The 18,152-nt window shown below is 34.0% G+C and overlaps 1 protein-coding gene across 2 annotated transcripts in view; it reads right to left on the reverse strand.

Moving 5' to 3' along the window:
- The window catches only part of LOC114335192 (FERM and PDZ domain-containing protein 4), a 570,092-nt gene that overhangs the window by 213,136 nt on the left and 338,804 nt on the right, over positions 1–18,152 (reverse strand). For both annotated transcript variants that reach the window (XM_028285388.2, XM_050654244.1), the window contains exon 3: positions 12,504–12,623. In XM_028285388.2, the coding sequence (XP_028141189.2) occupies positions 12,504–12,623 (120 nt within the window). The remainder of the gene's footprint in view (positions 1–12,503; positions 12,624–18,152) is intronic.

Genomic DNA, 18,152 nt, shown 5'->3' on the forward strand with positions numbered 1-18,152 from the left:
TCACTGTGTGAAGTGGTCAAGTTGTGTGAATTAGTAGGTACTAACTATCTCAGCCACAACTGCATCAGTAGAACGAAGTTTTTCATTATTAAAATGCATTAAAAGTTTCAAATTAAGAGTTTAAAAGAAATTCAACAAGCGAAATTTAGCATTATTATCCGTTGAAAAAGACTGCATTCAACAATTATTAGAAGTTGATAGGAGAATAGACCTCAAGTATAAATAAGTGTCATATTGTTGAAAGTTGTGTGTTGTGGAAAATGCCTCGGAATATAATTTTTTTTTAAATAGAACTCTTCTTTAGGAAACAAAGCCCGGCGCGAGGACTCAAGCCCCGAGCTAGCAATATAGATCAGTGATAGGTCACTAGTCACTAGAAACAGCGGGAATAGAGTGCCTCACGCATTGATCGGGGTAGGGTTTAGTGTGTAAGTGCTTGTACCCAGGACGTCTCACATAAGCACTTTGCTGATAGAGAGCCCCTATAGCGCATCAGAGTGTTATCAGGTGGGAAGGGCTCGACCCTCGACCCTTAATAAAATATTTTTATATCCTTATTGAATCGCTTCCCCTTCCGAAAAAGTCACCGCACGCCACTGGACTCCCAACACTAACAGATGTCGCACAAAATATAAACTTCAATATTGACAAACTAAGAATTAACGAACCAACAACGCAAGAAAAACTGAAAGCACACAAAGCAGCCGGCCTTGACAATATGCCATCAGTTGTTAAAAGCTTGCCCAAGCACACTAATAGAGCTAATCAAACCAGTACTTTAAGGTGATACAGTAGCGATCAACAGGTAGCCAAAACGCGTTCCAAGATTGCGGCTGTAATTTTGAATATTTTTTCGAGATATTTGGCACACGTGTTCGTAATATAATAAAGAATGATATTTGGCACACGTGTTCGTAATATAATAAAGAATGGCGGTACAGAGCCCAATTTGACAAATATATTAATATGTGGAAATTACTCTGTAATTAAATACAATATTAAAAAAAAGAGCCTGTACCGTCATTAAGAAGAACAAAAAAATACACTTTCTTTAAATAAACTTTTTTATCCGATGCCTAGATTTTGTGTCATTTTGGAACTACCAATGAAATAAAAAATTTTAGTAGTTCCAAAATGACACAAAATCTAGGCATCGAATAAAAAAGTTTATTTGAAGAAAGTGTATTTTTTTGTTCTTCTTAATGGCGGTCCAGGCTCGTTTTTTTTAATATTGTATTTAATTATAGAGTAATTTCCACATATTAATATATTTTTCAAATTGGGCTCTGTACCGCCATTCTTTATTATATTACGAATACGTGTGCCAAATATCTCGAAAAAATATTCAAAATTACAGCCACAATCTTGGAACGCGTTTTCGCTACCTGTTGATCGCTACTGTTTCCTCTTAAAGGGCTTGGAGAGAGAAAAAGTTCCCCAAAGAATGGAAAACGTAACTTATAATAAAAATACCAAAGCTGTAGAGGAATCATACTTCTCAAAACTATAAATAAATAAAAGACTAAGTTTTCACTCTAATGGCATATAACATATCCCACCAGAATGAAAACAATGGGAACCTTCTCTGGTTACACCTCCGAGGCTTCTACAATTTGCAAGCCATACGGATGCTGAGACTAAGGAAGATGAGGGAATTCTACAATTTACAATTCACGTCACATCTGCTCAGCGCGGTAAAGTTCCAACGAGACTGGTTCCCTTCATACTCCACACAGAGTAAATGTAAATAAAAAAAATGAATAACCATTTTCAATTTCGTTGCAAAACGAAAATACAGCCGAACCATATTCCAGTCCAATCAGAGAGTGCTGCAAGCACCTCTACCGGTTTCGAAACTTATTAGTCTCTCATCAGGAGGCACATATGCTGCTCTCCCTGATCCAACCAAAACAAACCCCAGCGTGCAGTCCCGAATTGCAACGAACGAAATGGCATAGATGCCCTAGCGGCAACTGCTAGCAAAAGACTAAGTTTTCACTCTAATGGCATATAACATATCCCACCAGAATGAAAACAATGGGAACCTTCTCTGGTTACACCTCCGAGGCTTCTACAATTTGCAAGCCATACGGATGCTGAGACTAAGGAAGATGAGGGAATTCTACAATTTACAATTCACGTCACATCTGCTCAGCGCGGTAAAGTTCCAACGAGACTGGTTCCCTTCATACTCCACACAGAGTAAATGTAAATAAAAAATGAATAACCATTTTCAATTTCGTTGCAAAACGAAAATACAGCCGAACCATATTCCAGTCCAATCAGAGAGTGCTGCAAGCACCTCTACCGGTTTCGAAACTTATTAGTCTCTCATCAGGAGGCACATATGCTGCTCTCCCTGATCCAACCAAAACAAACCCCAGCGTGCAGTCCCGAATTGCAACGAACGAAATGGCATAGATGCCCTAGCGGCAACTGCTAGCAAAAGACTAAGTTTTCACTCTAATGGCATATAACATATCCCACCAGAATGAAAACAATGGGAACCTTCTCTGGTTACACCTCCGAGGCTTCTACAATTTGCAAGCCATACGGATGCTGAGACTAAGGAAGATGAGGGAATTCTACAATTTACAATTCACGTCACATCTGCTCAGCGCGGTAAAGTTCCAACGAGACTGGTTCCCTTCATACTCCACACAGAGTAAATGTAAATAAAAAATGAATAACCATTTTCAATTTCGTTGCAAAACGAAAATACAGCCGAACCATATTCCAGTCCAATCAGAGAGTGCTGCAAGCACCTCTACCGGTTTCGAAACTTATTAGTCTCTCATCAGGAGGCACATATGCTGCTCTCCCTGATCCAACCAAAACAAACCCCAGCGTGCAGTCCCGAATTGCAACGAACGAAATGGCATAGATGCCCTAGCGGCAACTGCTAGCAAAAGACTAAGTTTTCACTCTAATGGCATATAACATATCCCACCAGAATGAAAACAATGGGAACCTTCTCTGGTTACACCTCCGAGGCTTCTACAATTTGCAAGCCATACGGATGCTGAGACTAAGGAAGATGAGGGAATTCTACAATTTACAATTCACGTCACATCTGCTCAGCGCGGTAAAGTTCCAACGAGACTGGTTCCCTTCATACTCCACACAGAGTAAATGTAAATAAAAAATGAATAACCATTTTCAATTTCGTTGCAAAACGAAAATACAGCCGAACCATATTCCAGTCCAATCAGAGAGTGCTGCAAGCACCTCTACCGGTTTCGAAACTTATTAGTCTCTCATCAGGAGGCACATATGCTGCTCTCCCTGATCCAACCAAAACAAACCCCAGCGTGCAATTCGGGACTGCACGCTGGGGTTTGTTTTGGTTGGATCAGGGAGAGCAGCATATGTGCCTCCTGATGAGAGACTAATAAGTTTCGAAACCGGTAGAGGTGCTTGCAGCACTCTCTGATTGGACTGGAATATGGTTCGGCTGTATTTTCGTTTTGCAACGAAATTGAAAATGGTTATTCATTTTTTATTTACATTTACTCTGTGTGGAGTATGAAGGGAACCAGTCTCGTTGGAACTTTACCGCGCTGAGCAGATGTGACGTGAATTGTAAATTGTAGAATTCCCTCATCTTCCTTAGTCTCAGCATCCGTATGGCTTGCAAATTGTAGAAGCCTCGGAGGTGTAACCAGAGAAGGTTCCCATTGTTTTCATTCTGGTGGGATATGTTATATGCCATTAGAGTGAAAACTTAGTCTTTTGCTAGCAGTTGCCGCTAGGGCATCTATGCCATTTCGTTCGTTGCAATTCGGGACTGCACGCTGGGGTTTGTTTTGGTTGGATCAGGGAGAGCAGCATATGTGCCTCCTGATGAGAGACTAATAAGTTTCGAAACCGGTAGAGGTGCTTGCAGCACTCTCTGATTGGACTGGAATATGGTTCGGCTGTATTTTCGTTTTGCAACGAAATTGAAAATGGTTATTCATTTTTTTTATTTACATTTACTCTGTGTGGAGTATGAAGGGAACCAGTCTCGTTGGAACTTTACCGCGCTGAGCAGATGTGACGTGAATTGTAAATTGTAGAATTCCCTCATCTTCCTTAGTCTCAGCATCCGTATGGCTTGCAAATTGTAGAAGCCTCGGAGGTGTAACCAGAGAAGGTTCCCATTGTTTTCATTCTGGTGGGATATGTTATATGCCATTAGAGTGAAAACTTAGTCTTTTGCTAGCAGTTGCCGCTAGGGCATCTATGCCATTTCGTTCGTTGCAATTCGGGACTGCACGCTGGGGTTTGTTTTGGTTGGATCAGGGAGAGCAGCATATGTGCCTCCTGATGAGAGACTAATAAGTTTCGAAACCGGTAGAGGTGCTTGCAGCACTCTCTGATTGGACTGGAATATGGTTCGGCTGTATTTTCGTTTTGCAACGAAATTGAAAATGGTTATTCATTTTTTTTATAAATAAATAATTAACAGCAATAATTATAAACAACCGATTGATAAACAGTGTTGAACCAATGTTAAGGAAGGAACAAGCCGGTTGCAGACCAAACCGATCAAAGCAATCATAGAACAGTCGTAGGAATTCAACTCTCCTCTCTTCTTATGATTTGTGGACTTCAAGAGAGCTTTCGACATGCTCACACATATGGCCATGTAGAAAACACTTCAGGAAAACGAATACAAAAACATAATATATTTTATCAAAGAACTCTACGGTGACACAGAAAGCAAAATCCTACACAACAGCATAACATCTGACCCAATAGCTGTGCTAAACGCTTACGTTTTTTTGTAAATGTTATTAGTGTACTGGTGATATTTATATACCAGTGATCTGGTATAAAATATTTCTATAAAAAATATAATACATAAATGTATTGTTATGATCTGCTTCTTATTAATTTTATATTAATTATTATTTATTTGATTAATTATTTAATTGTCGCAAATCATACATAAAAAATGAATAAAAAATCTCAGGGTGCCGTTTTATAATATTAAAAAAATGTCTAAATTATCTTACGTTGTACTTATCTTCTCTCGTGGTTTCAGTATCTCTTAGTTGATCCTAATCGGGATAAAATAGGAAAAAGAAATAAAGCAAAAATATAAAATAAACATACAGAATTGTCTTTTATTTATCAAAATCAATACTCTAAAAATCTATCAAATCTAAAACCTGTGGACACAGATGTCCGAATGAAATTTTTACCACTTAAATTTATTCTAGTTAAAAAAAAACAATTTATCGGTTTGTTCCTGATGACTTTGGTACAACAAAATAAACAAAACCAAATTATGTATTCGCAAGATTAGCTATACTTCCTATTTACTTTGTGAAATATTGGAATTTTAATTCCTACGCTTTTTACTCAAAATTTTAGTTTCCGAACATAAATATCTTTCACATAAGTTGACTGACCTTTTGCTTCACTCACTCTGATGTCTTCTCGTGACCCAAAAAACAGCTCTCCCTCGTTGACTATATTAAAGGCTACTCATCAAAGCCCTCTCCGTTCTCCAGCTTCAAAACTGTCAGCATACCAGCACCAATTCTCCAACGAGCCAAAGCCTCTTTTGACCAGTACTCGATTCACACAAACTCCAAAAATTCTCTGCTCTCCTTCTCACAATAATACAGAACCAAAGAGGTATTTCGTCTCAATTTGATCTGTTTCTCGTTCCACTTTTCAGCACTATTCTCCACTATCAAACAACCACCGGTACTTGCTAACTATCTATCCACGAAAACGTCGAACTGCTCCTCAGCGATGCCAATAACATACTGCCTTCTTTTTCAAACTCACTCAATCATTCAAACCACTTTTCCCCTTCCAAATTGCCAAGAGTCAGAAACATTTCTCTTTTCCATTCGACAAACAAACAGTCATTTTCAAAATTATTCCGACCATCCTAATTACTTTCGGGGAACCCTACATTTACTCGGGTTGAAACAAAGATATTAAAAATCCAAACTTTTTTTTAAACCATTTTTCTAGAAAATGATAATTACCTCTACCTGTAGATTCTATAGTTCCCGTAATAAACAATCCTTTAACATTTTAAAACTAAATACATCGTCCTTTTCACTTTAATTATTCACAAAAGTTTTTAATAGTTCATCGGAAAGCTCATTAAAAGAGACATCTACTTACATCCAAATTAAATTCTAATAAATATTTACAGATCAATATACAGGGTGTATCAAATTTATGTGCCCGCGTTATTTAAAAAAAAATAAAATTTAATTTTTATTTTGCCTTTGATTGATAAATTGAAAACACAATAGAATATTCTCTATTCACTGTGCTATAATGTTGTTTTTCGCTTCAAAGCAATTTAGCACGTTTTATATGACAATTACACAAGGAATTGAGGAAACAGTCGTTACTCGGCAACGTAACAACAGCCCATTCTTATTGTTAATAAATTCGTTAATTACTTTACGTATTTCTTAATCTGCGGTAGCCTAATTATGAGGGTTTGTGAGATAATAAGATGTCAGAAAGTATTTCTCCCACATCACTCTTACTAGTATAAAAATATGGATTTTTCTCATGATTTATATACAACCAAACTGATACGGAATCCCCATGTATTTCAAACCAATATTAATTTCTTTTGAAAAAACTTGTTATTGTTGCGAAGAATAGAAATTTTTACTGAAAATAAACAAACCGATAAGACAATAAGATAGCACAGCTCGGTAGGTTATAGATTATTTGCTATAGATTAGTTGTAAATTGTACGAAAATATTTTTGTGGGGTTATCGGATTTGCAACGGGGAAATATTACGGGGTTATTGGTCTTGTATGAGCAAGGAATATCTCAGAGGAACATAGCTGCAGTGGTAGGTGTAACACAGGGTGTTCTGTCCAAAACCTATGCTACGTATCAGGAATTAGGAAAGCTTAAAAATAAAGCAAGGAAATTTCGCCAAAAAGTAACAGCGGCTCGCCACGATCGTTTCATTGTCCAAGAAGCTAAAAGAGACAACCATTTCTCTAAATAAACGCTAAAACGATAACAATAGTTTGTGTCCAAGGAGTATATAACAGGAGACGGTCACTGGGTTTCATTATAAAGGCAGCACAAGATTGATCGCCTAAATTGGTGTCTTCACCACCAAAACTGGAATATTGGGAATTGGCAAAATGTGCTATTTTAAGCCAGGATTTGTATAAATGTGGATGAGGAAGACAAACAAGGACGGAAACTTTCAGATATGTTCACAGATATAAAGAAGGAATTGTCATGTTCTGGGGAGGTATTGTTGTGGTATATTATGAACCCTCTGTATAAATCATAATTTAAATATGATGTTATTAACCTTTAGGGTATTGAACATACATAAAAACAATAACTTATAGTTTGTATCACATGTTTATTACGAGTGAACTTGAACTATATTTATTATGGTTCAGATAGGTATAAAAACACGCTGAGCAATCAGTATGGATATAGATATAAAAATAATTATTAGAAGTTAGTATGTAGTAAGGCGAGGCGCTATGAATCATTAATGTTATTGGTTAGATATTGGATACCAGTGAATAAAATATAATGTATAGTAAGACGTGTTTAGTCTTTTTAATTAATTAGAACCAGAAGGCAGTAACAACACACTATTTAATATATGGCTGATCCTGCAGACTAGAGGAGGTCTTCTGAAAGGAGAAGAAATGGCGGCACCAGCTTGGAAATGGAGACGGCGAAAATGGACCAGGAACCGAGGATCCAATACTGCCCGTATTGTGAGACGGTCAACCCAGTGAGCGACAGTGCAAAGACAAAGTGATAAAATGTAAGTAAGAATGTCTATCTTTATTAAAAATGCTTCCCTCGTTTTATATTATTATTGAAAATTGAATATTTATCTTTGCTGACTTTTGAATAATTTATGAAATATCGATTTTTTTTTATCTATGAATTTTGAAACATGAAGTGATTTTTTGAATTGAATATTTTTATCAAAGTTTATTATATATGTTATTATTGAATTTTTATTGAATTTATTTGAAAAATCTCTATCCGATTTCGATTTTTAGTCCGGTTATTTTTGAATATTTTATGGAATCTCGAATTTTTTTCAAAAATTTCTATCGAATTTTGAGATCTGAACTGATTTTGAATATTTTTATCTAACTTTTGCATATGCTATTTTTTTTATTGACGAATATGTATACTATTATTAAATTTTTATTAGCCAGTTGTTTTTATTATTGATATTTATTGATTCTATAGATACATTTTAATCGATTTTGTGTTAAATTTTGTATGATATGAACCTGAATTAATATTTTTTGAGTGATAAATGATATTTTTTTAATGAATAATGATTAGTGATGACATACGTTGATATAAGAGTTTAAGATAAACATTGCTGTAAGCAAGAAATATACTTTTAACGAACCGACCTGATGAGTCGAGATAGGGAATTTGAAGAAGAACTATATAGATAGGAAGAAGAACTAACAATATTATAAGCTAAATATTATGAGGCAACTAGAGACAATAAGAAACCCACTGCTCTTGTCAAATTAGGAAGGTACTAAGTGATTTATAGAAGCTTGAAAGCTTATTAGACCCACTCTGTGTTTTGAAGGGTACCTATTTTATTCATGATTATTCGTGAATAAACAACGACCTCAAAGCAAGGGATTGAGGTTGTGATATTTTTAGAAGAATTTGAACCGCATAAAATACCTATTTCGTGTTTTGAGTTAACTATACCACCTAAATGGTGCGTACAGATCAGGGCGAAAATTCGGGTTAATATTGGCGGAGAACTAAGACATCCGAGTGAAACCTCTTTTATTAAGGTAAAACGAAGGTATCGGAGCTGATTATGATGTTATATGAAATGATATATGAGATAAATGATATATGATTGTTATATGAGATATGTATATGAAGATGAATTATGTACACTGTAGAAGTGTTATTATGTGGAGAAAAATGAAGAAATATAGTTATAGTACCAGACAAGAAGAGAGAGAGAGAAAAAAATAATTTTATTAAAATATGTGGGAAAAATGGAAGAAGGAACATAAAATTTGTCAGAAATATCAAAATAAAGCAGAATTAAGAATAATATCAAATAAGTAGCTAATCATTGAATTATGTCTAAGAATTAAAGCTGTAAATTTTTTTCTCTAAAGTAATGTTAATTATAAATAACTTATTTTTAAATGTAGATAATGAATTCAGGTTAAATTTTCGCGGAAAATGGAAGTGTTTGAATTAAGGATAGACAATATCTTACAATAGTGTTAGTAGATAGTAAGCAAAGGGACACAAAAAGTGAAGTTCTTAGAGAGATTAAATCTTTATTATAGCTACAAAAGAGTTATTAGAAGTTTAGAGAAATATTAGAAATTTTTAGAGAGATTACATTTTTATTATAGGTACATTATTTTAAAGTTAGTAAGACATATATAAATAAATCAAAAGAAGACTGAAATTGGAATTATTAATAGAGTAAAGGATACATTTTTTTTTACTTATTCGAGTAATATTAGCTTAGCTTAGGACTTTTAGTTAGATACGAGATTTTTAGTTAGGTAGATTAGATTATTCCCCTGCTTATAGGAGATGCATATAGGCACTAAAAGACTATATTAAAAATCCCGATAGGTTTAGTCACTGTTTTTATGTGGACACTGTTTTGTGAATGGAGAAAAGACTAAAAAGCAAGACGGAACAGAAAGTGAATTAGTGATAATAATAAACAATTTTTAGGATTAAAAAAAAACTCTGAAACGTACCATGTTACAGTTAGTTAGCATAGTTAGGAAATTTAATTTTTGAAAATAGTATTAGGTAACCATAAACATTTTGTAAAAGAGAAAGAGGAATATACCGTCAGATATTCTTCTTTTCTTCTTAGGACTTTCTTTTTTAAAAACGGCGGAGATGTGGTATATTATGAACCCTCTGTATAAATCATAATTTAAATATGATGTTATTAACCTTTAGGGTATTGAACATACATAAAAACAATAACTTATAGTTTGTATCACATGTTTATTACGAGTGAACTTGAACTATATTTGTTATGGTTCAGATAGGTATAAAAACACGCTGAGCAATCAGTATGGATATAGATATAAAAATAATTATTAGAAGTTAGTATGTAGTAAGGCGAGGCGCTATGAATCATTAATGTTATTGGTTAGATATTGGATACCAGTGAATAAAATATAATGTATAGTAAGACGTGTTTAGTCTTTTTAATTAATTAGAACCAGAAGGCAGTAACAACACACTATTTAATATATTGTAATCATTAAAACAAACTTCTTTAATTTTCATCTAACCAACTTAAACAGCTCTCAGGTATATTGATTTGGTTCTAGAACCTGTAATTACGCTCTGGAGAGACGCTATCGGAGATAATTTAATTTCCATGCTTGATAATGCAGCTTCACGTACCCTTACAGTGACTATAGACTTCCTTGAAGCAGAAAATATCACTGTTCTGGAGTGGTCTGCTTGCTTACCCGATCATAACGCTATACAGCAGGGGTGGGCAAATACTTTTAAGCGCGGGCCAAAATGAAATTTTCAAAATGTCTCCCGGGCCGGATACCTATACCAAACCCAGTATGTACGCGCACACGTTAATGTTTTTGGTGGATGTTTTTCTCTGTCCAAGAAATTTGTTTGACAACAATACTATAAGTATCATTTTAAAAAATTTGGACAAAGATATTTGATTGTTAATAATAGATAATACTAATAATAAATTGTCTTAGTTGGGTGTGGGTACACATGCGAACCATTTGTTCCCAGTAAAATTGCGAAATTTTTAATGTGGTCCATTATATTAAGCCATAACAAGGATCTAGATAAATGAAATTCAGAAATTTAAGACGAGCTTTTATGAAGATAAGGAAATTTCTGAGTAACCAAAGATTCAATCTGCAAATCTGATATCGAATGGTAAAACGGTATGTCAAGTCAACCATCATCGATGAAATTCAAAGGAGACAACTGATCTGGTATGATCATGTAGAAAGAATGGACGACGACAGGCTGCCAAAACAAATTTTAAAATTGACGCCAAGGGAAAGAAGAGAGGGGGGGCGAAACAATCCTAGCTCTGTGGCATTCAGAAGGTAATGTCAAAAAGGAACCTTCACCCTGGCGAACACAACGACGGACGAACGAAGCTGGAAACTGGAAACCGAAAGCCAAAGAACCCTATAAAAAACCGGGGATAATAATAAAAATGGTGTGTCCACTCTATTCTTGTTTATTGGATTGTTAATGCTGACTTAATGAGAAAGCTGGAAGCTTTTGAGATGTGGCTTTTTAGGAGAATTTTGAAAATACCATGGACCGATGATATTACTAACGAAATGGTGAGAAATCATTAAAAGGAGAAAGACAGCAATGAGAAAGACAGCAAGGAGAAAGGGCACATACTTAGAAAAAATGATAAGTACGTTGTTGTAAGTTGTTGCAGCAGCTGATTATGAAGGGTAAAATAGAAAGAAAAGGGTCCTGGTAGACGACAAATACCCTGACCGAAAAATATTCGCGCCTGGACCAGGTTAAACATAGATGCTTTTAAGAAAAGCAGAAGATAGAGATTCATTTTATTGAACACTACGAACACTAATACTGTTGATTTCAACAAAACGCATAAAAGAAATAAAGAGCGTAGGCGCAAAATTTCGGACCAATGCTTTTTAAATGCATTCCTCTTTTTGGAATCCTGAGAAAACTAAAAATAATTTTTGAAAAATTTAAACGCAGAATGAAAGATTACATTATTACCGAGGGCAGAAAATCCCTTAGAATAAACAGTTTCTTTTGAATGAGATATTTGAAATTAAAAAACACATTAAATTTTCTCTTTTTTTTTCACCCCTGTGACTTATTAAAATAAACATAGAAGTTTTCAGGGACTTTAAACCCTCTGCAATAATGTAATATTTCATTCAGCGTTTAAATTTTTCAAAAATATTTATTAGTTTTCTCAGAATTCGAAAAAAATGAATGCATTTAAAAAACATTGCGCCTATGCTCTTAAAAACAATTGCTTGCGGGATTTCTCAACGGGCCGGATAAAGTAAGCAAAAGGGCCGGATCCGGCCCGCGGGCCGGCTTTTGCCCACCCCTGCTATACAGCATTTGTGAAATATGCTTAAAAGAAAAATTAGAGTTCGCCGGGTAATCTACAAAACACTGCACGGTTAGTAATTACAGGCTGCTCTTGAAGAAAGGAACAACCTACTACAACAAAATGTTGGCAATTTGATTAGAGGCGTGCCCACGCAAATTGAAGCTTGTACAAGAGCTTGGGGTGGTAACACTGACTACTAAAAAAAAACATAAATGAATAAAAATAATTTAAACATTATTCGTTTTATATTGAAATTTTTATGATATTGACTTAAAACAACTAGTTTCAATTTGTTAAATTCTTTATTGTTAGATTTTCATCATTTCCGTTGACGTTCGAGTTTTATATTACTGTTACTAATTGCCCCTTAAAACTATAACTCCGTGACTTACTTTATGTAATAGGTCCTTCCTGAGTCGTCCAAAGCTCTTTCCCATCCGTAGGGGAGAGCATCCTCCCCACATTTCCATGCCTCTGCGGGTGGCAACCATCCTGCTGTTCGTGTGACGTGACTGTAACAAAAGAAGCTATTTAAAATCTAGTTCTGAGAAACTATTATAGATAAAAAAATTAAAATATGGAAAGATGTTTTAAAGTTGGTGGAGGCTATGTAGTCCAGAGAAATAAGATTTTTCTCGTGACACATATCCCTCTAGGCCGAAACCAAATTTTTTGAGTAGTATGGACATCTATAATAATAACCTACAGTCCCTGGCCATATTATTATGACCAAATGACCACCTATAAATTTTTACAAAAATCAACTATTCCACTATATAAGTTTTGTTTAAAATATTATTTTTAAATTTAGTTTTGTTATGCAATGTTAATTTTATGCATTAACTATAATATATTTAATAATAAACAACAATAAAATATTTGAAAATATTACATATTTATATTTTTTTAATATTTTGTTGAACTTCTGACCTTAATCAGATGGAAAATATTTGGTAGCTTTTAAAACGAGAAATTTCCGATAAAAAGTTCACTAGCGAAATTGTTTTGAATAAAGAACTAATATTTCATTGAAACCACAATGACAAATTAAAGCAAAAAAATTTTAACTGCATTCAAAATATGCCAAGACGGGTACCAGCGGTAATCAAAGTTAGAGGGGGCCCAGCAAAATATTAAAAAAATGCAAATACGTGATATTTTCAAATGGTTTCTTGCTGTTTATTATTAAATGTCTTATATTTGATAATAAACACCAATAAAACATTTAAAAATATCACATATTTTTATTTTTTCAATATTTTGTTGAGCCCCCTTTAACTTTGATTAGCGCTTGTATCCGTCTTGACATACTCTGAATGCAGCTAAATTTTTTTTTGCTTTAATTTGTCATTGTGGTTTCAATGATCTATTAGTTATTTAATCAAAAGAATTTAGTTAGTGACCTTTTCACCGGAAAATACTCGTTTTAAAAGCTCCCAAATATTTTCCATCTGATTAAGGTCAAAAGTTCAATAAAATATTAAAAAGTATATAAATATGTAATATTTTCAAATGTTTTATTGGTGTTTAATATTAAATATAATATAGTTAATGTATAACATTAACAATACATCACAAAATTTAATTTAAAAATCATATTTTAAACAAAACGTACCTAGTGAAATAGTTGATTTTTGTAAAAATTCATAGGTGGTCATAATAATATGGCCAGGGACTGTATTATAGGTGTCTCCTGCAGCCGATTTTGATGATATACATACATAGTTATAAACAAATAAAGATAAAAAAACGGTAAATTTTCGCTTTTTTTCGTCTATTACCAAAAAATATTAAGCATTTTAAATAAATTTGAGAGTAAGAAACTCATAAATCGTATAAAAAACTTCAATATGGGATTCGCTGAATATGTAAAATTCCAAAATAAATCATAAAATTTGAGTTTTTATTAATATTCGTAACTTATGTAAAAATTAACTTAGAAACTACTTATTACACGGAATGCTGAGACTTCTGGTGTTTAAATCATACCCTAAATTTCAAAGCAATTGGTCAAATAGTTTAAAAGTTATTTAATTTGTTTATCTCAAATTCATTTTTTTTGCAACACTATAAGTCAGAAAATTATGAGGTTACAGTAATACTTAGGACAGTTTATGAAAGAAGAACATTTATACTATTAACTTAATTAAAAAAAATGAGAAAAAGTAATGTAAGTGTAAAATTATTTTGCAAAGACATGTCATTTTTTTGCTTACTTATAAACAATTAGAATGACTTTTTAACCATTACCTTGAATAGTACAGGAACGGCTTCATTAGAGGCTATCACAGGTCTCCCTCCGCTGGAATTGTATATTTCGGCGGTAGCCTTTATGACCATCCTGAGGCTCAAAGCAAACAATACTTGGAGGCCAAATTATGTATTGAATAGCCACACAAACATTACTGGGACTATACTTGAGGAATACATCTTTATGATGAACTTAGATATGATGACACCAGAACTAATCTTCACTGAGAAGATTAACACAATTATACCATCTAGAGAACAAAAAGTCCCAAACATTAATGGAGACTTAATATGGTTCACTGATGGATCTAAAACTGCCCATGGTACTGGATCAGGAGTCTTTGGGCAAACATGTAACTATAATAAATCTTACAGCCTAGGTCAACATACAACGGTGTTCCAGGCTGAAGTTTTTGCTTTGGTGGCCTGCATTGATGAAATAATTGATGAGGACCCTAAAGCTAAGAGAATCAACATTTACACAGATAGCCAATCGGCTATTCTGGCTGTAAAGAACCCTCTCACCAAATCAAAACTGGTGAGAAACTGCAAAGCTCTCCTCAATAACCTGGCAAAAGACAACAAAGTGTCTTTAATATGGGTGCCGGGTCATGAAGGGGTGCATGGGAACGAACGAGCAGATATGTTAGCGAAACAAGGCTCGAAAAAAACTTTTGAAGGCCCAGAACCTTTCTGTGGCATCACTAAAGATGCTATGAAAAACGAGGTTCAGAAATGGCTGATAAAGAATCATCAAAATAAATGGAGAACCACTCAAGGGCAAATCCAGACTAAAAAAATAATCAAGAATATTGATAAAAAACTCTCGAACAGTTTGATGAACCTCAATAAACGAGAGATCAAAACGGTCACTGAAATGGTGACTGGACATTGTCGTTTAAGAAATCACCTATACAAACTAGGTAAGGTGAATGAACCATGGTGCAGAAAGTGCGAAATGGAAGAAGAAACTGCCATACACATACTATGCTATTGCAGTGTGCTAGATGATGTAAGGCAGAACTTCACTGGTCAAATGAGGTTTGAACCAGAAGAGATCTTAAAACTACCAATAAGAAAACTGTTGGCCTTCGTTGAGGCCACAGGACTTATTAAAGTTTAAGGAGAAGAACAGGGTTTGGTACAAAGGTCTTATGACCAAGTGCCAGAGACTAACGAGTCTCGCCTGAGTTAAGAAGAAGAAGAAGAAGAACCATTACCCGTAGAAAAATTATTTTTTTATATTTAGAAAGACTGAATTCTTATACACATTTAGAAAGAAAAACAATTGTCCTAGGACAATTAGGGACGAAGTTAACCCCCTCCCTTTTTTAATTCGCATGTTTTTGCAAAATAATTTTGCAATATTTAGAACTTTTTTGTCATTTTTTTTAATTAAATTAATAGTGTAAATCTTCTTCTTTCATAAACTATCCAAAGTATTAATGTTACTTCATCATTTTCTGACTTATAGTGTTGCAAAAAAAATTTGGGAAAACAAATTAAATAACTTTTAAACTATTTGACCAATTGCTTTGAAATTTAGGGTATGATTTAAGCACCAGAAGTCTCAGCATTCAGTTAATTTTTACATAAGTTATGAATATTTATAAAAACTCAAAATTTATGATTTATTTTGCAATTTTCTAAACAACCAATAAATATAGACATATTCAGCGAACGCCATATTGAAGTTTTTTATACGATTTATGAGTTTCTTACTCTCAAATTTGTTTAAAATGCTTAACTTTTTGGTAATGGACGAAAAAAGCGAAAATTTACCGTTTTTTGATCTTCATTTGTTTATAACTATGTATATCATCAAAATCGGCTGCAGGAAATATATAGGTTATTATTATAGATGTCCATACTACTCAAAAAATTTGGTTTCGGCCTGGAGGGGGTTGTGTCACCAACAAGATATTTTTTTTCCTTATTTCTCTGAACTAATGTGCAATAGTTGTTTTTAAGTGAATATTAAAGTGAATACTTCTTATCCTTCAGTATGGAATTTTGGTGACTGTAAAATCGTATTGGGTGTCATTCAAAAATCGTGACGCGAGAGGCTTTTGGAGCTCGGCTCGCAAAAAATAAAACCAGCTTGAGCTCGAAGCTAGGCTCGTCAGACGAGCCAAGCCGAGCTAAGCTCGAGCTTGTGACCATCCCTACGTAAGCGTAAGGTTCCACTTGCGTCACGGTTTGTGAATCACGCCAAATACGATTTTACTCCCGTCAAAATACCATACCGAGTAATGTGAAGTTAGCACTTCAAAAGTAAAACAAATGAAATAATCTCTGTAAGAAATTAAAATAATTTTTTTCAAATGTCAATATTTAAATAGGTACATAAACTTCTTTAAGTATACACAATATTTGCAAAAATTTCATATGTTGCTTCGTCCTGAGCTAATATTTGAAATATAAATAGATATCAAAAGTCGAAGATTTTTAAAATATTCTGAGGACGAAATATTTTTCTATATTGTAGTACAAGCTGACCACAATGTACAATATATGGAACGAGAAATTGGATTCACAACTTCAATAAAGCATTCGAGAATTTCATCGGAGAAATTGGCCAGTCCGTTTGATAAAATATTCATATATATGTTTCGATTTTGTCAGAACACTCTTTCGAGCGGAGATAGTTTTATTGATTGGAAATAGTAGAGAGTAGAGGACACGAATAGAGAGAAACTGGATACCGATATTGCTTTTTGACTTTTTCTAAAATAAAATGTATGGATAAAATACGAAAGGCGTAGATGGCAAATATGTATATAGAAAATATTCAACAAAGGAATAAAGTGAATAAGCAATAATTGGACTTCGTCCAAGATGTCCCGAGATTTTCATTCAACTTGACCGACAGTATAACCGGAAGTCAATGTTTGAACTCTTGATATACAGTTTCGCTAATTTTCATTCATTTTTTCCAAAATATCATAACTTTTTAACCAGAAATGACATCGAAACCTGAACTAAGTATTCGAACTTTATCATAGTGGTGTTAGAGGAAGTGCGTTAAAGTGGATCCACACCTTTTTATCGAAAAGGTTTCAAAAAATTAAGGTCAATGTGAATGGGAATATAATATTTTCTTCAGAAGAAAGTGTCCTCTCCGGAGTTCCACAGGGAAGTATCATTGGCCCTCTTTTATTTTTGATTTTCGTCAATGATTTAAATCAACTGATAGCTCAACATGTTTGGTTCGGAATCCATTAGATAATTTTTCTGATGCAATAAGCGTTCGAGTGGAAAACGTGGAACAGCAATCAGGCTGTTATGTCACTCAACTGACAATACCACAGTTGCACTAAATTCCAATAATTTTTTCATGTAGTACAAAAAGCAAACTGTCTTGTAAAAAGTATGACTCTTTACTGTTTAAATAATGCCCGAATCTTAAATGGATCAAAGACCAATATGGAAACCTTTTCACCTTCTACTATGCAGATGAGTCCATTAGTAAAACTTGACAATGGGTTAGTGGTAAATAGCCACTCCACTAAGTTGTTAGGTGTTTACCTGGATTCTAATTTGTCTTGGAGCTCTCACGTTGATTATGTAGTGGGAAGATTGTCTGTGCACTGTTATGTTCTACGGCAACTTAGGAATTTTGTCTCCCTAGATATCTTAAAACTTTACTATTTTGCTCATGTACAGTCAATTTTGCAATATTGCTTGGTTTGTTGGGGAAATTGCTCGCGAATTAATGAGGTGCTTGTTCTTAAAAAAAATTATTCGTAACATGACTTTTAGAAGGCGCTTGGATTCCTGTAGACCAGTTT

The sequence above is a fragment of the Diabrotica virgifera genome, chromosome 1 (genome assembly GCF_917563875.1).
Source record: "Diabrotica virgifera virgifera chromosome 1, PGI_DIABVI_V3a".
In the NCBI taxonomy this organism is placed as follows: Eukaryota; Metazoa; Arthropoda; class Insecta; order Coleoptera; family Chrysomelidae; genus Diabrotica; species Diabrotica virgifera.